This window comes from Geotrypetes seraphini, chromosome 1 (genome assembly GCF_902459505.1).
Source record: "Geotrypetes seraphini chromosome 1, aGeoSer1.1, whole genome shotgun sequence".
NCBI lineage: Eukaryota > Metazoa > Chordata > Amphibia > Gymnophiona > Dermophiidae > Geotrypetes > Geotrypetes seraphini.
The window spans coordinates 465,760,912-465,787,841 of NC_047084.1; the positions used below are offsets into that span (position 1 = coordinate 465,760,912).

The 26,930-nt window shown below is 39.9% G+C and overlaps 1 protein-coding gene across 5 annotated transcripts in view; it reads left to right on the forward strand.

Annotated features, from left to right (window-relative positions):
* Positions 1-26,930, forward strand: part of CXXC1 (CXXC finger protein 1) — an 80,662-nt gene that overhangs the window by 14,242 nt on the left and 39,490 nt on the right. Inside the window, exons 1-7 of one of the 5 annotated variants that reach the window (XM_033923903.1) lie at positions 272-406; positions 927-1,042; positions 1,556-1,656; positions 2,062-2,210; positions 2,447-2,608; positions 6,838-6,993; positions 22,100-22,207. In XM_033923903.1, coding sequence (XP_033779794.1) covers positions 404-406; positions 927-1,042; positions 1,556-1,656; positions 2,062-2,210; positions 2,447-2,608; positions 6,838-6,993; positions 22,100-22,207 — 795 coding nt within the window. In that variant the 5' untranslated portion in view covers positions 272-403. Of the gene's footprint in view, positions 1-271; positions 468-926; positions 1,043-1,555; positions 1,657-2,061; positions 2,211-2,446; positions 2,609-6,837; positions 6,994-22,099; positions 22,208-26,930 lie in introns of those variants that run through there. The other 4 variants (XM_033923912.1, XM_033923921.1, XM_033923931.1 and 1 more) reach the window with 4 other exon arrangements.

Consider the following 26,930-nt stretch of genomic DNA (forward strand, 5'->3'; position numbering starts at 1 on the left):
TGGGAAAAGGCTCATTGACAATAATAAAATATAGGATGGAGTGGCCAGGAATATCGTCTATTGATTTAATTATTTTTTATATGTATTGCAATGTTAAGATTTAACATAGTATGTAACCATTCATAATCAGTTTGAACACGTTTGGGACAGACATTATTGTGCCCAAATCAAATGACTGTCAATTGAAAACAGAAAAACAATAGACCCCCCCCCAAAAAAAAAAAAAGTGGAAAAGACCAGCGGGACAACTCCAGAATGAGGCTTGAAACGCGGAAGAGGAAGCCAGGGTCACTAAGCGACAGGACCGGAAAAGGTGGGGATAGAGGGGAAGGATTGAGGCCTGGTGTGGGGAAGGCCGGAAAGTGAACAATAACAAGGGACGAGAAGAAAGGACCGGAGAGAGATGGTGAGTGTCCCTGGATTGGATTCCTGATTCTTCCCTAAGGACCCTGGACTCCGATCTTATGGTGTGTTTTGTTCGATCGACCCTGTCGAGTTACTTCGCTAAAAACTCAGATTGCATGATGCCTGCTTATCTCTTAAACAAGAGGAACAGGTTGCAGCTTCATTGTCCACAATTTAAACCAGTGCAATGTTTTTATTGTTATGATGGCCGTGATTGTTATTTTTTTCTTAGCAGTAATAAATTGTTATTAAATTGTTATTATTCTGTACAGTAGCTTTGTCAGTGCAGTGTGGGGTACAATTTACTGTCAGTTCAGCTACTAGACTGCAGAGTGGATGACATGTCTGATAAATATATGGGACCAGCTGCAGAAGGGGGAGAAGGAACAGTGCTGTCCTCTTATGAGCTGAAAATTGACTAACAGGCTAGAATTTGAGTGTCATCTTCTCTTGGTGAAGTAGAGTTTTCATGATAGTATTTTGGTAGGCATATGGCTGATTTTTCTGCCTTTATTTTTCAGGACAGTGAATTTTCAGACCCCGATTTCCCAGCTACTGGGGAAATGAAGTCAGAGAACGGTGAGAATGCCCCAGTATATTGCATCTGCCGCAAGCCAGACATCAATTGCTTTATGATGTAAGAATGTGACTTCTTTACCAACGTCTTTTATAAACATGTATGAGGGTAGCTTGGGAACATGTTTTGTTTTACCAGACTGCTTTATACTTGTTTAAAGAAACATTAAGGAATAATACTTTAATTATTATACTCAGACATAACTGAATAATCTGAGGCGATGTTCACCAGAGCCAGTGATAGAGCAGAGTTAGAACTGGGTGTACAGCGATAACTAGCTGCATGTCTGAGCTGTAATAAAATAAGGTAATAAAATAATTCATTATCTTTAGCTGCATAGATTGGTTCTAACTTTTCATCTTTATACCAGTTAGAGTCGGTGCTGCAGGTTTCATTGTAAGTGAATCTCCTGATCAAGAACAGCACTGTGAATATGTCATCAAGCATTATTAAACTGCCTCACTTTTGGTTTGTGCCCTATTTACACAATTGCTAATCAAAAATTATGAAGGCTGCCAAGTTTTTCTCTGGGGCAGAATTTTTGCTAAAATGTGTTTATTTCTTTTCCTTCAGTGGCTGTGATAATTGCAATGAGTGGTTCCATGGCTACTGCATCAGCATTACAGAAAAGATGGCTAAGGCTATCCGGGAGTGGTACTGCTTACAGTGTCGAGGTGAGGAGCTTGCTTTGCACCCATTGGAAGAGAACATGATTGGTGACAATTCTCAAAAGAGTTTTGAAAGTTTTATCTCATGCTTTCTCATGGATCTGATTAGGCAACTGTCTGTAGATTGGAGAACTTGCCAGCATGTTTATTTTTCCTCTGTCTCTGCTGCCTGACCTCTTCCAAACCACAGAGTCATGTTGTTGTTAACCAAATACAGATGGGCAATGTGAGACACAAGTAGATGGTAGAGGTGAGAATAAAACTAGACTAGTTCAGAGTCCCACACAGAGCCTATTACAGAACTGTGGATTAGAGTTGAAGCAATGCAAAGAGAGAGTCTTTCTCCTGAGTTGTTTGTTTCAGAAGATGTTGGTAGATTGAGCCTTTCTTCCCTATTTGTTCTCTTTTCAGAAAAGGATCCAAGCCTGGAGATAAAGTACCGACACAAGAAGTCAAGGGAGAGAGAGCGGGAGGCTGAAAAAGAAAGGACAGAGAGGGAAGAGAGACTGAATCGCATGCCAGAGATGAAGAATGACCGCAAGAAAGGATCAATTCCCAAGGTAAGGCTAAGTAGCTAGTGCATGCTGCCCTCAAATAACTCTTGGTGGTGCTATAGTCAAAGGAGAGAGTACAGAGACTCCTGTGGGAAATGGACACAAGTGGCATTGGAATTTCCACTGCTTCTTTTAATTTTTTGTGTGCATTAAAGAGAATTGACCTTTCTCCTTTGCTTGATGCTGTTCTCTTCCCCCCCCCACCTGACAACAAAATATGTCCTCTTTCTTCTTGCTTCCAGCAACAAATCAAACGGTCAGCACGCATGTGTGGTGAGTGTGAGTCCTGCAGCCGCACTGAAGACTGTGGTCAGTGTGATTTCTGCCGTGACATGAAAAAGTTTGGAGGGCCCAATAAGATCCGACAGAAATGTCGACTGAGGCAGTGCCAGGTTCGAGCTCGGGTGAGTATCTTATCAAGGCAGGGGGTGCTGGAGGTTCTTGACATCTTCAGGCATCATCTGTCATTTCACCATATTAAATATTTTCCCCCAGGTAACAATTAAATAGCTTTGGATTTACTTGTTTATTTGGAGGGGGGAATTAATTTTGTATGGGAAGGAAGGACAGAATAGCATTTGGATTATATGATCTGTTGAATCTATGTGTCTGTTGGTTTTACTCTTGTTGTTCAGGACAGGATCTAAGATTTCCTGCAACTGCATGACATAATGAAACATTCACTATGTATGCTATATGTATATAGCACAGTAGAAAAAATTGAAAGGAAAAAAATAACTATGTTGGCCCACTGAAACTAAAAGAACCCATTTGCATTTTAAAGTGATTTATTGGAAAAGTCATTTTTATTCTGAGCTAGAACAGCCAAGTGACATCACTTCTGTTGAAAATAAAAGGCTGCTTCCTGAATTCAGCTGAGGAAAAGCCAGGATGCCTCTATGCTGTTTCTGGCCGCTATAGATAGAGTTTTTGAAATGGCTTTTGTAGTTCTTGGTTCTGTTTTGCTTGTATTCTTTTCTTCTTCCTATGTCCATCCACAAGTCCTATTTTTTTCCATGGTATGAGATCTTGCTGAGGCCAGCTTTCAGTACTCTTCTGTAAGCAATGATCAAACAAAAGGGTGTTGCTTGTTCTGTGTTTCACTGCAGTCTTGGGTTTTGGTAGAGTTTTCCTGTTTGGTTGTGTCAGCTCTTGACCTGCTATCTTGGATATGGAAATAAAGTAGAGCTTTTCAGCTCTAGAGAAAGCTGCTTAGTTGTTCTGATGACAGGTTAATCCCAGGAGCAAAATCTCCAAGTCACATTTGCTGTATTTCTTCATGGATAGTCACAAATGTTATAAACCAAGTTCATAGTCTGTTATTGAGAAAGACATGGGGGAAGCCACTGCTTGCCCTGGATCGGTAGCATGGAATATTGTTACTCCTTGGGTTTTGGCCAGGTACTATTCACCACTGTGAGAACGGGCTACTGGGCTTGATGGACCATTGGTCTGACCCAGTAAGGCTATTCTTATGTTCCCCCTCTCCTGATTGTCTGGCTTTATATTTTAGTTCTAAGATAAGTAAATTAAGAAGAAGATCTGGCAACAATTTAATTGTAGATAATGGAATCCTATATAAGAAAATGGAATATTGTTGACCTGTTAATATGAATTGGTCGACTTTTAAGAAGCCAGATTGGTCCCTCTGTAAGAAACTATGTCCGACATGCTCACTCTTACTGTCTTTTAAATGTCCTGCTACAGTTATGCAGATGGCTTCTTCCAACTTTCCAACTGGTCCCTATTTATGGATACTAAACAATTTAGATCAGGGGATTTTTCCTGAAGATGCTGGTCATATCATAGTAACCCCTAATTAAAGATAACAAATAATTGATTACTACAGTGGCCAATTATAGACCTGTTGCATTAATACCCCTCTTTATAAAACTATTAGAAAGATTGGTTAACTCTTAGTTGCAGAACTATTTGGACTACCATATTTAACTTTGCTACATGATTCTCAGTCTGGCTTTAGGTCTCTTTACAGCACTGAAACAGTTGTAGCTTCACTTTTGAGAAAGACATGGGAGAAGCCACTGCATGCCCTGGATCGGTAGCATGGAATATTGTTACTCCTTGGGTTTTGGCTAGGTACTAGGGACCTGGATTGGCCACCGTGAGAATGGGCTACTGGGCTTGATGGACCATTGGTCTGACCCAGTAAGGCTATTCTTATATTCTTATGGCTTATTTAGCAGAGGACTAAAAGTTTTAGTCATCCAACTAGACTTAAGTAGTGCGTTTGATCTGGTAAACTGACATCGTCAATGTTTGGATTCCTTTGGTCTATGTGGGAAAGTTTTACATTGGTTTGAGGGTTTTTTGAGGTCACATAGCTCTCAGGTAAAATTAGGTACTACTTTTTCTAAAAAATGGAGTAATCCTTGTGGTGTCCCCCAGAGCTCTCCTCTTTCGCTTCTACTTTGCAATGTTTCTCTCTCTTCATTAGGCATTAAACTTTCTAAATTTAGGAGTTAAAGCATTTTAGTTATGCTGACAATGTTACATTAATTCTGGTAACCTCCTTGTCCACTTTAGAACTATTAAGTATTGTAAGGGTACTAAGAACAGTAGAAAGTTGGATGTCAGAATTTAAATTGAACCTGAATAGGGAGAAAACTAACCCTTCTTGTACTAAGTCATGGTAGAAGTTTCTGCTGTGGCCCAGGGCGATAAATGCTCTGACGCTGTGCCGACGATCATAGGAATTCTATGAACATTGGAGCAGTGTCAGTGCATTTAGCGCTCTGGGCCACAGTAGAAACCTCTACCATGGCTGCGTAAAAGGGGGGACTAAAATTGGAGAATAAAAATGGAATTGAATACCCACTATTGTCTACCATTAAAATTGTAGGAGTACATCTTGATAGAACATTATCAATGTCATCTCTGGTATATTTTGTGGTCAAGATTTAAGTTTCCATAACACAGTAAAACTTATCAGGTTGTATTTTGACAAATTTCCCTTAAAATTATTAGTGCAATCTCTTGTACTTAGCATTTAAGATTATTGCAATATTATACAGTATATTAGCAGGTTCTCAAGAAAATTTGGCAGTTAGGTTGATTTTTTTAAATTGTCAAAATTCAAACATATAATGTCTTATTATCAAAAGCTGCACTGGCTTCCATTAGAGGGATGAGTACGTTTTAAATTTTGGCTGTATTTTTAATTAAAACTTTAAATGGCTTACTGTCAAAATATTTAGTTGATGCATTTTTAGTTGCAACGTGTGTATCTCAAAGTCCTTCTTTCTTTGCTTTTCCTTTGGTGATAGGTTGCTCGCACAAAAGATTTGGGTCATTCCACACCAACTATACAAATTTTCAGAATGATCCCGACCTTACCATCTCCAATTTCAATGAAACTTGGCACATAGATACTCTGGCTTGAAAAACTTAGCCCTGCAACCTTGAAAACATGAAATTCATGTAGTAAGAGGTGCCTAAATAGGGGCCCTAAAATTTTTGTGTGTGTTATACGAAACAAATGAGCAACTTCAAGGACCTCCTATATACAGAATATAACATCAGCCTGAAATTTACGGCCTCTTTTACAATGCCGCGCTAGCGGCTGCGCTGCGCTAACTGCCCCAAAGCCCATAGTTTTTTTAGAGGGCTTCGGGGCCGTTACTGCATGGCTTTGTAAAAGAGGCCATTAATCTACATGTACAACTTTTTGTACTACGCTAGCAGGCAACTTGCTTAGCAAACAGCTCTTTGGAACCCTGAATTTTGCCCCCTGCTTGTTAATTCTACTTCTTTATGTGCACTTTAGAAGGTTATTAAAAACTGAATTGTTTGTTAAATATGTTAATGATTGAATTTTTTAATAATTTGAATATTATGTAATTTCACTAATAATGGTCAGTTTTTTATTTTTGTACATCACTTTGAACTGAAAAGTACTGCAATTCATAAATAAATTTATTTTTTTTTAAATTTCTTTATTCAGTTTTGCATATTACAACAAGTGTATCAGAAAAATTCATATGATCTTATAAATACACACTTGATTTTCCTTCATGTAACACTTTAAGTACAACATATTTTTTATGTCATGTCATGAGAAAGCTTCTATGTGATGTCAGGCATTTTGTTACCATGGGGTAAATGTATAGAATAGGCTTGTCTAAATTCAGGCCTTGAGAGCTGCAAACCAGCCAAATTGAGGGGAGAGTGTGGCACAGTGGTTAAAGCTACAGCCTTGGCACCCTGGGGTTGTGGGTTCAAACCCACGCTGCTCCTTGTGACCCTGGGCAAGTCACTTAATCCCCCTATTGCCCCAGGTACATTAGATAGATTGTGAGCCCACCGGGACAGACAGGGAAAAATGCTCAAGTACCTGAATAAACTCATGTAAACCGTTCTGAGCTCCCCTGGGAGAACGGTATAGAAAATTGAATAAATAAATAAATTTTCAGGACTTTCCTAATAAATATGCTCACTACCTCCACACTATGCAAATCTTTTTCATGCATATTCATTAGGGAAAATCTGGCCAGTGTAGAGCTCTTGAGGACTGAACTTGGATAAGCCTGAAATAGTCTGTTGTGCTTCATGTTCTGTTTCCCAGCTATGTTTCTCATTACTAATTCTCTCTTTGTCTTATCTGTTGGTGCAACAGAAAATGCTGCGTGTCCGTGATGATGAGCTGCAGGTGTACAAGGACCAAGCAGACTCTGTGACCCTGGCTGACTCGCTGTCAGATGATGATCTGCCGCCTATTGACCCAGACTTCTACCAGGAATTCTGTTCAGGGGCCTTTGATGATCAGAACCTGGTAAGGAGACATCAGTGTGTTTTTCGACTAGGATCCACTAAGAATAACAAGTTCTGCAGGCTCTCGGCTTCTCCCCTGACCAAGATTCTGCCTTCTAGCAGGAATTCTGTTTGTATTTTGGAAAAATAAAGTGCTGGGATGACAATTAGAGAGGGTGGCAAGGGCAAACTCTTGTTGGTGCTAAAGGACAAGAAGTAGGATATAAGATATTTCAGATGGTACCTAATTCAAAATGGGTTTAAAGGCTAACTCCCACAAGAATAAGGGTAGTTGCTTATGTGTAACTCAGTTGAATCATTGGCTGTAAATTGTAGTTCTACTGCAATAAGTTTGTCATTCTGGACAAGTGGATAGTGAATCCAAACCTGCATTCTTTGCAGAAGGTATCGATCATAATTTTCAGTGCCTCCTCTTTCCTCAGTGCTGTATGCTGCCGCCTTCAGTTTTTCCTTCTGATCTTCTCTGTTTAAAACTTTTTTTTATTTTCTGGATTTTTCTTCGAATTTTGGTGTTCCAGAATTCCCAGTATTTCTGGAGTGACTCTGCCTGGGAGAAGAAACAAACTCGTAGTCTGAGCTAGTAGGCCAATCCCTCTGTGGTACCTGTTAGCCAGCCTGTGTAATATTTTTGGAGCTTGGGACTGTTCCCCTTGAAGCTAGCTCACACTTTTGAGGGACTTTCAGGGTGCTGGCTGCATGTCACTTCCCTCCTTCACGTGCGTGATTCAATGAATGTAGAGGTCCAGTCTGGTCTTGCTCCATCTAGCAGCCAGAAGATTTCAGCATGGGAAGCTGATTTTTGTTTGAGGCAGTATCCTCCAAGTTCCAGCTTCAAACAGGAGATGAAGCAGGCTGAGACACTTTTGCAAGGACAGCATGTCACAGTGAGTACTGACTGTTACAGTCTATGGGGAAAATTGGGGTGGGGGAGGGTCTACAGACTGGATTTTTGGCAGTTTCTTAGGTTGCCTAGAAGGTCATCCTCCAAAATCCTAATTTTTTTCATTTTTAGAGTTTTACTTTGGTCGTTTGAGCTGTTTTTTGTTACCAAAACATTGCCAAGGTGGCCATCTTTAATTTCCCAATGTTATTTTAAAGTTCTCCATCTGCCTCAAAAGCCATCATTTGACCTTAAAATCTATCAGGCTAGAGCTAATGGCCATTCAGTTAGGATTGTTAAAGTTGGAGAGATTCTTGAAAGACGAGGCAGTCAGAGTATTCTCAGACATTGCCAAAGCAGTGGCTTAGAAACATAGAAACATAGAAAAAAGCAGCAGAAAAGGGCTATAGCCCACCAAGTCTGCCCATTCCAAGTATCCTCCCCCCCTGAGTTTACTCCCTTAAAGATCCCACGTGAGTATCCCATTTCCTCTTAAAATCCGTCACGCTGCTGGCCTTTATCACCTGGAGTGGGAGTCTGTTCCAATGATCCACAACTCTCTCGGTGAAGAAATACTTCCTGAAGTCGCCATGAAACTTCCCTCCCCTGATTTTTAGCGGATGCCCTCTGGTGGTTGAGGGTCCCATGAGCCGGAATATATCATCTTCTGACTCGATGTGCCCCGTGATATACTTATGTCAATTGAGTCAGCTTACATTGTCTGCAGGAAGAAGCTGGCAATAGCTTTGAAAGCACATTCAGCCATAAGCGTGGCTTCTTCATGTGCAGAGTCCCGGCTGGTTCTGCCTGAGGAGATCTGTAGGGCGGTCCACCCTTCATATGTTTGCAAAGTTCTACAGAGTAGATATAGTGGTGAGATCAGATGCAACCTTTAGATCCAGGGAGTGCTTTAGTACATCTGACTTATCCAGAATGACAAGCCTATTGCTCTAGAAAGAAAGATTAGGTTCTTACTTCGATAATCTTTTTCTTGTAAATAGGTGTGTCATTCTGGAGTCTTGCCCTGTAGTTTCTAGGGCTCACCTGCTTACGGAGTACTGTCTGAAAAGGATTAGGTCCCAATTACTGCCCCACACTCTTTCTGTCATTAGCAAGACAGATGCATCTGGGGACATTATCTTAGAGACAAGAAATTATCTCCCAAACATGTCCAGTTTATTGTCAGCTTTACAACTCTTTTATATCATTTTACATGAGTCAATGTTGTCAGCATGTGACGTAAATACAAACCATATATGGACACAGGTCACATGAAACTTTAAAGAAATAACAAGCATCTTTCTATCTAAAGGCTGAAGTCCAAAGAGTGCTTTGGTCAGCAGGGCTTTTTGCTTATCTAAAGCTGCTTGCAAATACAGCTATGAAAACAATTGAATTCACTTCACAACAAGATAAGAACACATCTTCTCAAACATAAAATGGCCTTGCAGTATTTCAGAGAAGGAAAAACAAACAGGGTCTGGTTTTCTTACAGCTTCAAACACAGCCTAAGGAAAACTACACGTGTCCCTTCACTGTCTCAGACGGAAATGGCAGTTTCTAGTCTGAAATATTTCTGACCAGTCTGATATAAGGGATACAAGCACTTTTACATAATTGTTTGGAAAAAAGAAAACAAAATTAGAGGAAAAACATGTTACACATTGGGGAATGTACAAGCTCCATAAATATTAAGATTGTTGTTGTTTTGCACTCCTGTTTTATTAGTTCACATTGTTTATAAATTGTGTTTAGTATACTTCTTGCAGAGCAGAACAGACCTGTGCTGTTGGGGAGTGTCCCCTTACCCCTTTTTCTTATATTATGTATGAAGGTTATCACCTGCTTTGGTAAGAACATAAGAATTGCCATACTGGGACAGACCGAAGATCCATCAAGCCCAGTATCCTGTTTCCAACCCAGATCCCAAGTACCTAGCTAGATCCCAAGAAGTAAAACAGATTTTATTCTGCTTATCCTCGGAATAAGCAGTGGATTTCCCCAGGCCATCTCAATAATGGCCTATGGACTTCTCTTTTACGAAATTATCCGAGCCTTTTTTAAACCCCACCAAGCTAACTGATTTCACCACATTTTTGGGCAACGAATTCCAGAGTTTAATTGCATTGTGTGAAGAAATATTTTCTCCGGTTTGTTTTAAATCTACTACTTAGTAACTTCATTGCATACCCATTGTCCTAGTATTTTTGGAAAGAGTGAACAAGTGTTTCACATCTACCCTTTTCACTCCACTCAATATTTTATAGGCCTCTATCATATCGCCCCTGAACCGGCTCTTCTCCAAGCTGAAAAGCCCTAGCCGCTTTAGTCTTTCCTCATAGAGAAGATGTCTCAAATCTTTTATCATTTTCATCACCCTAATTCCACTATATCTTTTTTGCGATAAGATGACCACAACTGCACACAGTATTCAAGTTGCAGCCGTACCATAGAGCAATACAAGGGCATTATAACATTTTCATCTTTGTTTTCCATTCCTTTCCTGATAATTCCTAACATTCTATTTGCTTTCTTAGCCTTCGCTGCGCATTGAGCTGAGGGTTTCAACATATCCTCAACAGTGACACCTAGATTCTTTTCTTGGGCGGTGACTTCTAACACAGAACTCAGCATCACAAAGCTATAGTTCGGGTTCCTCTTTCCCACATGCATCAACTTTGCACTTGCTCATATTAAATGTCATCTGCCATTTTGATGCCCATTCTTCCAGTCTCACAAAGTCCTCTTGCAATTTAGCAGCTTTGAACAACTTTATGTCATCAGCAAATTTAATTATCTCACTAGTTATTCCTATCTCTAGATCATTGATAGATATGTTAAAAAGCAGCAGTCCCTGTGGAACACTATTTAACCGTCTCCATGGTAAATATTGACCATTTAAATCCACTTTCTTTTGTCTTCCAACCAGTTCTTAATCAATAAAAGGATATTGCTTCCTGTCATGACTTTCTAATTTACTTAGAAATTTTTCATGAGGTACTTTGTCAAATGCCTTTTGAAAATCCAAATACACAATATTAACCAGTTTACCTTTATCCACATGTTCATTCACCCCTTCAAAGAAAGTAGATTGCTGAGGCAAGATTTTCCCTTGACTAAAACCATATTGCTTTCTCTCATTAATCCATGCTTACCTATATGTTTTATCATTTTGTTCTTTATAATATTCTCTACCATTTTGCCCAGCACCAATGTCTATAATTTCCCAGATCACCTCTGGGACCCTTTTTAAAAATTTGCGTCACATTGGCCACCCTCCAGTCTTCTGGTACTATGCTAGTTTTGAAAGAAAAATTTCTAATAATAGCTCTGCAAGTTCATTTTTCAATTATATCAGCACTCTGGGATCAGCATGTCCAGTCCAGGCAATTTGCTACTGTTCAATTTGTCAAATTGATCCATTACATCATTCAGTGTTACAGAGTTTGTTTGAGTTTCTCTGATTCATCAGAATTGAATTCAATTTCTGGCACCGACAACTGCCCCATGTCTTCTTCAGTGAATTAATTTAATCTCTCCGCTGTGGCCTTGTTTCCCCGAGAACCCCTTTTATCCCTCGGTCGTCTAGCGATCCAACTGTTTCTTATCCTGGCTTCTTGCTTTTAATATACTTTAAAAAAGATTTTACTGTGTATTTTTGCTGAAATCTTCTTTTCAAGATCTCTCTTTGCCTTCCTTATTAACACCTTGCATTTGACTTGACATTCCTTGTGCTGTTTACATTTTTAGTCGGATCCTTCTTTACTTTCTGAAGGGTTATTTTTTTAGCTCTTACAGCTTCCTTCACCTCACTCGTTAACTTCACTGGCTGCTGTTCTTCCTTCTTCCTTTTTTAATACATGGAACATATCTAGTCTGGGCTTCCAAGATGGTGTTTTTAAATAACATCCATGCCTGGTGTATGTTTTTGACCTTTGCAACTGCACCTTTAAGTTTCTGTTTTTTACCATTCTCCTCATGTTATCATAGACTTCTTTTTTAAAGTTAAGTGCTGTTGTATTGCATTTCCAACTTATTTCTAGGATTATATCAAATCTGATAATTTTATGACCACTGTTATCAAGCAGCCCCAGCACCATTACCTCTCTCACCAATTTGTGGGCTCCACTAAGAACTAGATCTAGAATTGTTGCTCCATAAAGCAATCCTTGATTTCATCAGGGAATTTTAGTTCCCTACCATGCCCTGATGATATATTTACTCAGTCAATATCAGGGTAGTTGAAATTACCCATTTTTACTGTGTTTCCAGTTTGTTAGCCTCCCTAATTTCAGCATCTGTCCATTCATCCTGATCAGGCGGACGGTAGTACACTCCTTTCTCTATCCTTTTCCCCCTTACACATGGAATTTCTACCTATAGGGATTCTAAGGTGTGTTTCTGCTCCTGTATACTTTTTAGTCCATTTGATTCAAGACCCTCCTTAACATATAATGCTACGCCTCCATCAATTCTACCCACCCTATCACTATGATATAACTTGTACCCTGATATGACAATGTCCTATTGGTTATCTTCCTTCCACTAGGTTTCAGAGATGCCTATTATAGCTATCTTTTCATTTAGTGCATCTTGTTTCTTAGGCTTCTGGCATTTGCGTACAGACATTTCAAACAGTGTTTGTCATATCTATTTATAATTTGCTCAGCAGTTGGCATAGATAATTTACAATCTTTAAAATCGTCCTGCTATGAATTTAAGGAAACCTGCTCTACTGCGGCCTGGATTGAAGTCCAGTATGTCCACAAGGTAGTCCAGTATGTCCAGGTTATCCATCTCAGGATATTACAATCTCATTATCGGGATGCTCTGTCTTCCCTTTTACGATGATATCTTGTCCTGAACCATGCTCTTTTAAGCGATGTCGACCTTCCCCCAGTTTCTAGTTTTAAAACTCCTGTCTCCTTTTTATTTTTTTTTTCCATTATTTTTTATTTTCAAATCTTACATAAAGTGTACAAAATATTAAATACAATTGATAAATATATATTATCACTTTTATATCTAATACATTATATATCTAAATTTGATTTTCCCCCTCCCCCTCCCCCCACCCTTTTATTACTTTAATATAATATTTTAAATTTTCAAATTTTACAAAAAATATGCAACATGTTATAATACAATTAATGAATATTCAATAACATTTTTATATCTAATACATTATGTTCTAAATAAATTTTATCCCCTCTCCCTCCCCCCACCCTTCTATTACTTTTCATTCATACATTACATATTGTATAATATATTATAACATATTATTTAGAAATTATTTTCCTTACCCCCCCTCTATGTGTGTCATAAAAAAAAAAATCTTGAAATGAAGAAAAGAAGAAAAACCATATTATTTATTCATTACAGTATTTTGTCAATGGCCCCCATATTTTTATGAATTTGGTATATGTCCCTCTTTGTATTGCTATTGTTCTTTCCATTTTAAATATGTGACATATTGTATTCCACCAAAATGTATAATTCAGGTTATTATAATTTTTCCAATTATTGGTTATATGTTGAATGGCAACCCCTGTCATTATTAATAAAAGTTTATTATTTTCTGGTGAAATTTGACTTTTTTTTCTCATCATCATTCCAAATAATATTGTATCATATGATATTGCTATATGATTTTCCATCAATTTATTAATTTGTGGCCAAATTGAATTCCAAAAAGATTTAATGTAGGGACAATGATATAGTAAGTGATCTAATGTCCCTGGTTCTAGATTACAGTGCCAGCATTTATTGGACTTAGAACTGTCTAATTTTTGCAAACGTGTAGGGGTCCAAAAAGCTCTATGTAATAAAAAGAACCAAGTTTGTCTCATAGATGCTGACACTGTACATCCCATTCTCCAAGACCAAATTAGTGGCCATTGAGATGCATTAATCTGATGTCCAATCTCAATGCTCCAAATATCTCTTAGACCATTTTTTGGTTTTTTATTCAAATATCCAGATATTAATTTATACCACAATGCGGCTTGATGTCCTAGGAAGTCTGTTTGAAAACATAAGAACTTTAAACTATATTGATTATTTAATGTTTTCCATTCAGGGAACCCAACCTGAATGGCCTGCTTCAATTGCAACCATTTAAAACTTTGTGTTTTATTAAGACCAAATCTATGTTGCAATTGTGAAAAATCCAGCAGTTTACCTTCTGAAATAACATCATCTAAAGATCTAATGCCTGCAATAATCCAGTTCTTCCAAAGGATTTGAGCTCCGCCAATTTTGATCTTGGAGTTTATCCATATAGATTGATTAGTTGATTTGTTTATTGGGATTGGTGTTAATTTATCAATAAACCTCAATGTTTTCCAAGTATCCATTAATAATTTATTTTCTCTGTATCTTCTAGGTATGTTAATACTTGGTAGATGAACTAAATTTAGGGGAAACATAAGGCGCCATTCTAAATATAACCAATCCGGTGCATTATCCATAAGTTCTGGGAGGATCCAATACATACCCTGACGTAGAATATAGGCTTGATGGTACCTATAGAAATTTGGAAAATTTACCCCTCCCTCCTTAATTGATTTTTGCAAAGTTACTAAAGCTATTCTAGGTGTTATACCAAGCCAAAGAAATTTTGTTAAAATGCTATTGAGTTTTTTATAAAAGGACCCCTGAAAATAAATAGGTATCATACTCATTTGGTAGCAAACTACAGGTAACATCATCATTTTAATAGTTTGAACTCTTCCCCACCAAGAAATATGTAATGGGTTCCATTGTTCACATAACTCCGTAACTTTTTTTAATACATATTTTTCATTCTCTTTTACAGTATCTTCAATTGTATTTTTAACTTGAATGCCAAGATATTTAAATCCTTCTTCTTTCCATATGAATGGAAAAGTATCAAATAATCCTTTTACACAATGAACATTCAAGGGTATAATTTCAGATTTATTCCAATTAATTTTATAACCTGAAAATTTACCAAACTTATCAATTAATTCCAATAAAGAAGATAAGGTTGACTCTGGATTTCTCAAATAAAGCAAAATATCGTCAGCATAAGCCGAAATTTTATATTCCATATCTGAATATGGAATACCTTGTATCTCCCTCTTTTGCTGTATTGCTAACAATAAGGGTTCTAATACAACATCAAATAACAAAGGAGATAAAGGACAACCTTGTCTAACTCCCCTCTGCAATTGAAAACCATCAGATATCTTATTATTAATATTTAGTCTTGCAATCGGGAAGCTATACAATGTTTTTACCATTTGTATAAATCCAGAACCTATACCAAACCATTCTAAAGCCTGATACATAAAATTCCATTCTACTCTATCAAATGCTTTTTCAGCGTCTAATGAAACTGTAAAAGCCGGTTCATCCATTTTTTTTGATAAGTTTAACATGTGAAATAATAGTCTAGTATTATTAGAGGAATGTCTTTTAGCAACGAAACCCATTTGATGCATATCTATAATATGTGGGAGAGCTTTGGCTAATCTCAAAGCCAAAATTTTCGCCAAAAGTTTATTATCAACATTTATCAAAGATATAGGCCTGTAGTTCGAAACCAAAGTAGGATCTTTATTTGGCTTAGGCAAAACAATTATTATTGATTCAGCCATAGTACCTTTAATATTACCTTTTATAAGTTGTGTCTGATATAAATTTAGTAAATATGGGGAAAGGATATTTTGAAATGTTTTATAAAATTCTACTGTATAACCATCACCACCTGGAGCGGATCCAACTCTAAGAGATCTCAATGCTGTTTCTAATTCTTTTAATGATATAGGTTCATCTAAACTCCGTTTTATATGATCAGGAACCTTAGGTCCATTAATTAAATCTAAAAAATTTTTCCCATCTTTTTGTTTCTCCAAATAAGGCTCGGAAGAATACAGGTCTTTATAAAATTTTAAAAATTGTTTTAATATTATATTAGTTTGATTTGTTATTATACCATTATCATCTTTAATTCCATTAATATTAGTTCTTCTTTTTTTTGCTTTAAGATAATTTGCCAATAATCTCCCCGCCTTATTAGAATTTCCATAATACATTGTTTGCTTGGAAAACAAATCCCTTCTTATCATTTTTGAAGTTAATTCATTATATTTACCTTTTGCTTTTAAAAGAGCTTGCAAAACTTCATATTCCCATTTACTTATCAATTTAGCTTCTAATATTTTTATTTCTTTTTCTAATTCTAAATATTGTATTTTAATCTGTTTCCTAATAAAAGCTGAATATGATATAATATTACCCCTCATAGTTGCTTTAAATGCATCCCATACATTCTCTATAGATGTATCCTCCACTAAATTTATTTGAAAGAAATCGTTAATTTGTGTTTTAAAATTTTCCAAAAATTTGTCGTCCACAAGCAATGCATTATCAAATCTCCAAAGAGGTCTATCATTCTCTAATTGATCTAATTGTAATTCTATCCATACTCCCGCATGATCCGATATAATAATAGGATCTATGGAAGCTTTAAACACCTGTTGTACTTTATTTGTTGAAACAAAAATATAATCTATTCTTGAAAATGATTTATGAACCTGTGAACAAAATGAAAATTCCTGATCATTAAAATGAAGAATACGCCATATATCTTTCAAATCACATGATTGAACCAAATTTTCTAAACCTAAAGATTTTATATTTTTACCTGGTTTTTTATCCAATAATGGATCCATTACAGCATTAAAATCTCCAGCCACCACTAAATTAGAAGCAGCCAGTGGTAACATCATATTCTGTAATTTTTTAAAAAATTCTGATTGATTCAAATTAGGGGCATATATATTGAACAACGTCAGGGCATCATTTCCCATACCTATATCAATTTGTATCCATCTTCCATGTGGATCTGAATTTTTTACCTTAATATTGGCCATACATTTTTTATTTATAAGAATTGCTACCCCTGCTTTTTTACCCTCTGCTGGAGCAAAAAAACATTCTTTTACCCACCCACCCGATAATTTCTGTGATTCCTTTTTACTAAGATGGGTCTCCTGTAGACAGTAAATATCCGCATTTTGCTTTTTTAAAAATGTTAATACTTTTTTCCTTTTTATTACGTGATTTAGGCCATTGACATTAATAGAATATATCTTAAAAAACATTATACATTTTAATACTTTTCATTATAATCTTTTTCTCCTCTTCTTTCATATTCAGAATCCTAAAAATGTTTTTCACGACACACATTTTTACCCTTAAAATATCTAATCCCTTGTTTATTATTTCCTTAATCTTTATAGTAAATACTCTCCTTTTCCCTCCCTTTCCCACCCAATACAATGGCTGCTTAAGGATACACATTGGAAATGCAACCCAAACATTCTCCTCCCCTCTAGGCATTCAATATTAAATCAAATTTCCCCTCTATCTATTTATATTAATCTTTAATATTTTTAGTCATATTTTCATAACATTTCATTGATGTATCTTTAACCATTTAACAGTTTTTAATTTATATTTCTTTGGTGTTATCATTACATCATAAAATTTCATCTTGAACATATATTTAGTATGTTATTAATGTTTTTCTTATATCTTGTTCTTCTTTCTTATAAATTTTATTGCCTTTTCTTTATATCATTTTTCTTTCTTCAGATATTTCGATATTTCATATTTTTATAATTATTTCATAAAGTCATCAAAACCATCTTTAAATTTTATATTAAAATATCATAGGTTCTGGTTTAGAAAGAAAAGCTTTTAGTTTTTCTGGATCCTCAAAATACAAGGATTTGTCTCCAGATGATACTCTCATTTTCGCTGGATAATATAGACCATATTTAAAGCCTTTTTCTTTTAGTTGAGGTCTCATGTCTAATAGTCTCTTTCTTTTATTTGCTGTATTTTTGGCAAAGTCCGGTAAGAACCATATTTTGGATCCTTTATAATTTAGATTTTTGTCTTTCTTTGCCGCATTTAATATTTCTAATGCTTGTTGGTATCTAAGCATTTTGAAAATTATTGGTCTTGGCCTGCCTTTATTTTCTGTATTTTTAACTGGGATCCTATGCGCTCTTTCTATTTCAAGTGGTTGTTTCAAGTCTAGTTGTAATATTTTTGGAATTAAATTTTCTAGAAAAATTATGGGATTTTTTCCTTCTAAATTTTCTTGTATTCCAAAAAGTTTAATGTTTTTCCTTCTTCCTCTATTCTCATAGTCTTCCAGTTGATCTTTTAATTTATTCAATTCCAAATTATCATTTTTGCATCTATTTGTTTCACGTTCCATGACCTCCATTTTAGATTCCAATTCAGTTGTTCTTTTGTTATTACTTTCCATTTGTCTATGAATGTTTAATATTTCTTCCTTCATTTCAGACATATTGGTTACAGTTTCCTTAAGCATTTGTTTGATTTGTCTTAGTTCTTCCATGACTTCTGCTTTACTCAATATGTCAGGTTCTTCTGTTGGAAGTGGGATCTTGCTTGGTGTTATTTGATCCTGTTTTTGTCTTTTTGCTGACGTGCCTGTTTCATTTTTGTTTTGTCTGGTAGTTGCCATGTTGTTATTTTTATGGAGTTTACTTTGTTCACAGATGTCAAATGACACAAGAACCTCTGTAAGTCACTATTTCAGTAGTTTTGTCTTTAATATCCTGCTATATCAGTTTAGAAAAAATGGTGAGGAAATTTCAAAAATTTTCCTTTCTTAAGTTTAGTCTCTTAGGTTTAGATTTGGTGTTTTAAGTTTTTTAATCCTTTTTCTTCCAGAATTTGGTTCTATCTTTTGAAGTAGAAATTTTTCTCCTTTTTTTCTTTTTCTTTCCCAGCCTTTTTCCCTTTCTTTTTCTTAGTTATCTGTCCCAATCTTGTATTGAGAAAGAACACTTCTCTTTTAGGGTCTGTTATCACTTTAATATTGACAAGAAGGTTATTTTATAACCACTTTATTTTAAAGATTGATATTTATCAATGTCAGACCATCACAATCTTTAAACAGACTCAAATCTTCTATTTCAGTTTTCTTAGAGCAACTGTCAGTTATTTGTCTCCAGTTCAATTGTTGTGAAAAAAAAAAAAAAAAAATGTCGGTAATCTTTCTCTCTGGCTCTCCTCCCTCAAGCCCCGTCACAGTCTCAATGGAGGAGGGCAACACTCAATCCAGCAATCTTTCCTTCCTTTAGGTTTCTTTCAGAAACGGCGGGTCAAATCTTTCTACAGATTTATATTACTATTTCCGCCAGTCACTCTCCTCCGATGACACACCGCTACAGCGCTGAGAAAAAAAACAACTCAGTAATTCTTTCTTTTGGCTCTCCTCTCACAAGCCCAATCGCAGCCCAGACCGAGGAGATCAACACTTAATTCAGTAATTTTCTTTTACTTTGGTAATCTTGAAGTAACTGTCATTTATCTATTCTCAGCGCTTCTCAAATACCCCGATGTCACGTTACTTCAGCTTTAAGAAAAATGCCGTTAATCCTTTCTTTTGGCTCCTCTCTCACAAGCCCAATCGCAGCTTTGATAGAGTAAAGCAATTTTCAATTCAGTAATTAATTTTTTTTTTACTTTAGTAAACTGACATTTATCTGTTCTCAGCGCCTCGGTATTTAATTAGTGAGAAAATGCCGTTAATCCTCTCTCATCAGTTTTCTTCACTCAATTCCCTTTTCAGTATCTTCAGTATCGTCAAAGGAGGACAACTTTCAATTCAATTCAATATTTTCCCTCTTATGGGTTCCGTTAAATTATATCGGGACACAATCTTTCTTCAAAATTTCCCCACCATCTCTGTCAGTTACTCACTCACTTTCCTTGCCGTTTCAAGTCTCATTGAACCGCCGAGAAAAAAAACGGCGCTCTGCCTTTCCGATTCCTATTACCTTAGACTTCACTTTAACTTCAGCAAAAGATGATTTTGTCTTTTATCATTTGTTCCGCTTCTTTAGTAAATATTTTTTTTATGAAATTATCCAGAAGGGAAAATTTTTTTTTACATTCTATTGCCTAGATGATGAGGAGCTTCACGATCACACAACCATTTGTGTTCGCGTTAAGCCACGCCCCCCTCCTGTCTCCTTTTTAAATGTTGACGCTAACAGCCTGGTTCCACCCTGGTTAAGGTGAAGCCCATCTTTGTAGAATAGGCTTCCCCTTCCCCCGTATGTTGCCCAGTTCCTAACAAATCTAAAACCCTCCTCCCTGAACCATTGCCTCATCCATACATTGAGACTCTGGAGCTCTGCCTGTCTTTTAGGACCTGCATGTGAAACAGAGAGCATTTCTGAAAATACTACCCTGGAGATTCTGGATTTTAACTTCCTACCTAAGAGCCTAAATTTGGCTTCCAGAACCTCCCTACCGCATTTCCCTATGTCATTAGTTCCAAGACAGCAGGTTCCTCCCCAGCACTGTCTAAAATCTTATCTAGGTGATGTGTGAGGTCCACCACCTTTGCACCAGGCAGGCAAGTAACCAAGCAAGCCCCACGTCCACCAGCCACCCAGCTATCTACATGCCTAATGATTGAATCACCTACTATAACGGCTATCCTAACCCTTCCCAAAATCTCTACTAAAACCCAAACCAGAGTCTCAGCCTGTCTGTCTGACATTGCCACCTGGATGTCTCGCCATCTAAATTTGAATATGGCTAAAACAGAGCTGCTCATCTTCCCGTCTAAACTTACCTATCCACTTCCCTCATTTTCCATCTCTGTGGACAACATTCTCATCCTTCATGTTTTGTCTGCTCGTAATCTTGAGTTCATCTTTGACTCCTCTCTCTCCTTCACCGCCCAAATACAACATATCACTAAAACCTGCCGCTTCTTCCTCTATAATAGTACCAAAATGCAACTCTTCCTCTCTGAGCACAGTACCAAAACACTTATCCATGCCCTCATCACCTTGTGCTTAGATTATTGAAACTCGCTACTCTCAGGCCTTCTGCTTAGCCATCTCACTCCCCTCCAATCTGTCCAGAATTTGGCTGCACGACTTATATTCCGGGAGAGCCGCTATATTCGCATTACCCCTCTTCTAAAGTCACTTCATTAGCTTCCCATCCGTTGCAAACTACAATTCAAACTCCTTTTACTGACCTACAAAAGCACTCACTTGGCTGCCCCTCACTATCTCTCTTCACTTATCTCCCCCTATGATCACCCCCCCCTTGAGCTCCGTTCAGCTGGTAAGTCTCTTCTATCTATCTTTCTCTTCAACTGTCAACTCCAGACTTTGTCCCTTCTGCTTCGCTGCACCGTATACTTGGAACAAGCTGCCTAAATCCCTACGGCGGCCTCCATTTCTGGCAGTGTTCAAGGCCCAGTTAAAAGCCCACCTCTTTGAGAGTACTTTCAACTGCTAACTTCTTTCACCCCATCCCTATATGTTGTGTCTGTCTGTTCAAGTTAGATTGTAAGCTCTTCCGAGCAGGGACTGTCTATAAATGTCAAAATGTACAGGGCTGTATACGCCTTTCAGTGCTATATAAGTGATAAGTAGTAGTAATAGTAAATGACACCAGATAGCAGAAGAGGAGGAGGATGCATAACCACTCTCCTCATTCCTTTGTTATGTGATTGGTAAGGGGATAGGAGATCCATGCAAGCCAGTACTTTTCTCTGGTCTTTGTTCAGAGCTGTGATTATGCAGTTGTGCAAAAATCCCCTAATGGAACTTATTTAGAAGTGCTGCTGAAGATCTGGGGAGGTCATAATGGCTGGAACATTTACTGAGCTTTCACCCTTGACTTCATGAGATTATCAAGTGTGTATATACTTTACTTAATTAGTGTTGTCTTTAGAAATGTTTAATCTTCAGTATTTGTCAGTATTAAGAAATGAAGTGGTATGGAGTGAAGCATTTTAAAATTATAGTTTTTAGATAATATTGTGCACTTATTCACTGAATAATAGTGTGTGTGGGGGGGGGGGAGGAATGAGACACAGGTAGATACAGGGCAATTTTCAAACCTTTTGTTATGATGAAAAGCTGTCTGAAAATACCTTTCCCCTGCTGCTGTTCACAGTATGTATACATTTATCAGTGTCCAAAGAGGGTGAGATTGAGGGAATGAAAATGCATGTGGACATGCCACTGATAAATTTAACACTTACCCCCTCTTCTACGAAACTGCGCTAGCGGTTTTTAGCGCAGAGAGCCGCGCTAAATGGCCCGCACTGCTCCCAACGCTCATTGAGTTCCTACTCAGCTTTTTTTCTCATTGTTTTTATCTCTACCTTTTGTTTCCATAGCCTTGGTTGAGTGACCCAGATGACACACCCTTCCTTGATCCTGTGCTACGTAAGCGAGCCGTAAAGGTCAAACACGTCAAGAGGCGGGAGAAGAAGTCTGAGAAAAAGGTAGGCTGTGCCGTGACCTTGCAGTGGAAAGAGCTTCTGTTCTTCATGTTAGAAGACTGGACCAGAGCTTGACCCTCAAAATTAAATTAGTCTAGTCCTATATCAACACATGGAAGGTTAGAAAGAAAATTTGTGGGAATTGCAGGTGCAGTCAGCCAGTATATAATGCTATTGCTCTGTGGATAAGTCTCAAGAGTAGAAGCAGCCACTTATTTTCAGTTCCCATTCCCCACTCTCACCCCAAAAAAACCAAATTTCAGTTGTGAATCCAGTTTAAAATGTTTTGAAAACAGAATACTAAAATGAGGAGGCAGCTGGTTATGTGGAGGTTTTGATAACATCATAGTTCATTTCACCATAATGATATTGTCTGTGTCAATGTTTTGTTGTAATGTTTAGAGTTGGAGATTTCCAGGACTGCTATAGATCAGTAGTATGGACAGGTATTTGTGATGCCCCTATTCAGAGAATTTAACCTATCTGCTATTATCCCAGGACAAGCAGGCAGCATATTCTTAACGCATGGGTGACGTCACCGACGGAGCCCCGGTACGGACCTTTTTAACTAGAAAGTTCTAGTTGGCCGCACCGCGCATGCGCGAGTGCCTTCCCGCCCGACGGAGGAGTGCGTGGTCCCCAGTTTCTTCGTTTCCGCGGAGCGAAGAAGTTGCATGTGGTTTCAACGGCCGTTGAAAACTTCCTTTTTGCCTTCCCGCTCGCGTTATTTTCTTGTTTTTTCTCTTTTTCCCTTCGGGTTTCTTTTCCGTTCTAAATTGTAAAAAAAAAAAAAAAAAACCTTTGTTTTTTCCTTTATTTTTCAGGCCGGCCCCGGCGGGGCCTGTTACCATCATACAAGCCTCCGGGTTTGATTTTGCGGAGGCCGTGTTCCCATTCATGCCCCCGCAGCCGGGTTTTAAGAAGTGCCAGCGGTGTGCACGCCCGATCTCCCTCACTGACCCACACAATTGGTGCCTACAGTGTTTGGGTCCTGAGCATCGGGCGGACTCCTGCACCCGCTGTGCTACTCTTAAAAAACGTACTCTAAAAAATCGACAAATCCAGCAGAACATCCTCTTCGGCACCGCATCTGCTATGGAGCCGATTCCGTCGACTACGGTACCGCCAAAATCGGCACCCACCACTTCGACGACGCCCGATCCTTCATCGGCGTTGCTGGCGCCAGGTAAGCCGGCTAAGAAGCCTTCCACCTCCCTTGAGCGCCCTCCAGCCACAGTGGCGACACCGGTCCTACCGGCTTCACGCCGACCCCGGAAACGCTCCGCCCCGATCTCGGTGAGTGCCTCATCATCGGCCTCCTCATCGCCGGGGCGTGGAGCGGCACCTAAGGAACCGAAGCAGAAAAAAGCGGTTCCGGTGCAACCACTGGATGATCGCATCGCGACCATCCTCCAAGACAAATTACAGGAACAGCTGCAGCAACAACTCCAGCACCTGTTACCGACCCTCCTGGCACCGCTCCTTTCGGTACCAGACCGGCCCGAGCCTCGTGCCATCCAACCGGTATCCACCCCATCGGTACCCCTTAACTCTTCCATGCCGATTCTCTCGGCTGAACACCTTCGTGCCCACCCCGTAGGTCATACCCACGCTGATGCCGATCCTCCTGGGTACCAGGCGGGGCACCGGTCCTCTCCGGACCGAGACCGGCACCGTTCTTCCCGGGACCGAGACCAGCTTCGCTCTTCCTCTCCCGGTAATGTCTCGGTGCGCTCTGGCAAGTCTCTGTCTAAGACCCACCATACTGAGCCTTCCACCCCGATATCTCGACATGCGCACACTGATGTCAGGGACCCGGACCTATGGGGAGACTCCCCTCCCGGTACCGAGGAGGACGCATCGTCATCGGACGAGGAGCCCTCAGCGCCCGATACCACTTCTAAGCCTGAGCAATCCTCCTTCTCAAGGTTCCTCAGGGAGATGTCAGCAGCTCTCTCTATCCCTCTAGAGTCTGACTCCAAAAAATCCCAGGCCTTTCTGGAGGCCTTGGATTTTGAACAGCCTCCCAAGGAGTTTCTCAAGTTACCCGTACATGACATACTGCGGGAAACTTTTTATAAGAACTGGGAGAACCCACTCACCGTCCCCGGGGCCCCCCGTAAGCTGGATAGCCTTTACAGGGTCATCCCGATCCCGGGTTTTGACAAACCTCAGCTACCCCATGAATCTCTCCTGGTTGAGTCTACCTTGAAGAAAACTCAGGGCTCCAGTGTTTATGCCTCCACCCCTCCTGGCAGAGAAGGCAAGACGATGGACAAGTTTGGCAAGCGCCTTTATCAAAACTCAATGCTGGCCAACAGGGCGAACAATTACACATTTCATTTCTCATTTTACATGAAACATCTGGTTCAACAACTGTCCACCCTTCAAAAATACATTCCAGAACGTAAAGTTCCGCTCTTCCAGCAGCAAATTTCCAGCCTTCTTCAACTGAGGAAATTTATGGTGCACTCTATTTATGATTCTTTTGAGCTCACCTCCTGTGCATCTGCCATGGCCGTGGCCATGCGCCGCCTGGCTTGGTTGAGGGTATCTGATTTGGACATCAACCACCAAGACCGCCTAGCCAACGCTCCCTGTCTGGGGGATGAACTTTTTGGGGAGTCCCTAGACTCGACCACCCAAAAGCTCTCAGCCCACGAGACCAGATGGGACACTCTTATTAAACCTAAGAAAAAGGCCCCACCTGCTCGCCCTTACAGACCACAGTCCTCATATCAGTGCAGGTTCTCTGCCAGACCCCTCAATCCGCCTTCACAGCAACCTCGGCGGCCCCGTCAACAACATCAACACACTCAGGCTCGTTCTCAGTCTAGTCAACCTGCCAAGCCTCTCCCTCCTTCGAAACCCTCTCAGCCCTTTTGACTCCTCTCTCCAGGGCATAGCCAGTCTTCCTCCCTCGTTGCCTCTTCCTCAACCAATTGGAGGACGTCTACATATCTTCCTCAGCCGTTGGGAGGTCATCACATCAGACCAATGGGTCCTCAACATCATCCGCCACGGCTACTCTCTCAACTTCCAGACTCTTCCACCGAACAATCCTCCCGTAGAGTCTGCTTCTCACTCCCCCCAAACCCCCCTCCTCCTGAGGGAGGTTCAATCCCTCCTTCTTCTCAATGCCATCGAAGAGGTGCCTCCGGACCAAAGGGGTCAGGGATTCTACTCCCGCTACTTCCTGGTTCCCAAGAAGACAGGAGACCTTCATCCCATCCTCGATCTCAGGGACCTCAACAAATGTCTGGTCAAGGAGAAGTTCAGAATGCTCTCCCTTGCCATGCTGTACCCTCTTCTTTCTCAACACGACTGGCTATGTTCCCTGGACCTCAAAGAGGCCTACACTCACATCCCAATCAATCCGAATTCACGTCGCTACCTACGGTTTCAGATACAGCACCGTCACTATCAGTACAAAGTGCTACCTTTTGGCCTCGATTCATCGCCCAGGGTGTTCACCAAGTGCCTTATTGTGGTGGCGGCCTTCCTCAGGTCTCACAACCTCCAGGTGTTCCCCTACTTGGACGATTGGTTGCTGAAAGCTCCTACGTCGCCGCTTGTGCTGCAAGCCACTCCTCACACCATCTCGCTCCTCCATCTCCTGGGGTTCGAGATCAACTACCCCAAGTCGCATCTGCTTCCTACACAGCGACTTCAGTTCATTGGAACAGTTCTCGACACCACACTAATGAGGGCGTTTCTCCCCTCCGATCGTCAACGGACCCTGCTCCACCTCTGTCGTCAGGTGCTCCTTCATCACGCCATTCCTGCCCGACAGATGATGGTCCTCCTGGGCCACATGGCCTCCACGGTACATGTGCTTCCTCTGGCACGACTCCACCTCAGGACACCTCAATGGACTCTTGCCAACCAATGGTCGCAGACCACGGATCTTCTTTCTCATCCCATCTCTGTGACATCGTCTCTTCAGCAATCTCTTCAATGGTGGTTGAACTCCTCAAATCTTTCCAGGGGTCTACTCTTTCATCTACCCCCTCACTCCATGATCATAACCACGGATGCCTCCCCCTATGCGTGGGGAGCTCACCTAGGAGATCTACGCACCCAGGGACTCTGGACCCCTCAGGAGCATCAACATCACATCAATTTCCTAGAACTCAGAGCCATGTTCTATGCTCTCAGAGCCTTCCAGCACCTTCTCTGCCCTCAGGTCCTTCTCCTGTGCACAGACAATCAAGTCGCCATGTACTACATAAACAAGCAAGGCGGCACTGGATCTCGCCTCCTTTGTCAGGAGGCTCTCCGCATCTGGACCTGGGCCACAACCCGCAATCTCTTCCTCAAAGCTGTCTATATCCAGGGCGAACAGAACTCCCTGGCCGACAATCTCAGCCGCATTCTTCAACCTCACGAGTGGACTCTGGACCCGTCCACTCTCCACTTCATCTTTGCTCGCTGTGGCACTCCGCAGGTTGACCTCTTTGCAGCACCTCACAACCATCAACTGCCCCAGTTCTGTTCCAGACTCTTCTCTCCTCATCGTCTGACCCCCAGATGCATTCCTGCTCGACTGGACGGATCGGTTCCTCTATGCCTTTCCTCCACTACCTCTGATGTTGCGGACGTTAGCCAAACTCCGCAGGGACAGGGCCACCATGATTCTCATCGCTCCTCGGTGGCCTCGTCAACACTGGTTCTCCCTCCTGCTTCAGCTCAGCTCCAGGGAGCCCATTCCTCTTCCTGTGTTTCC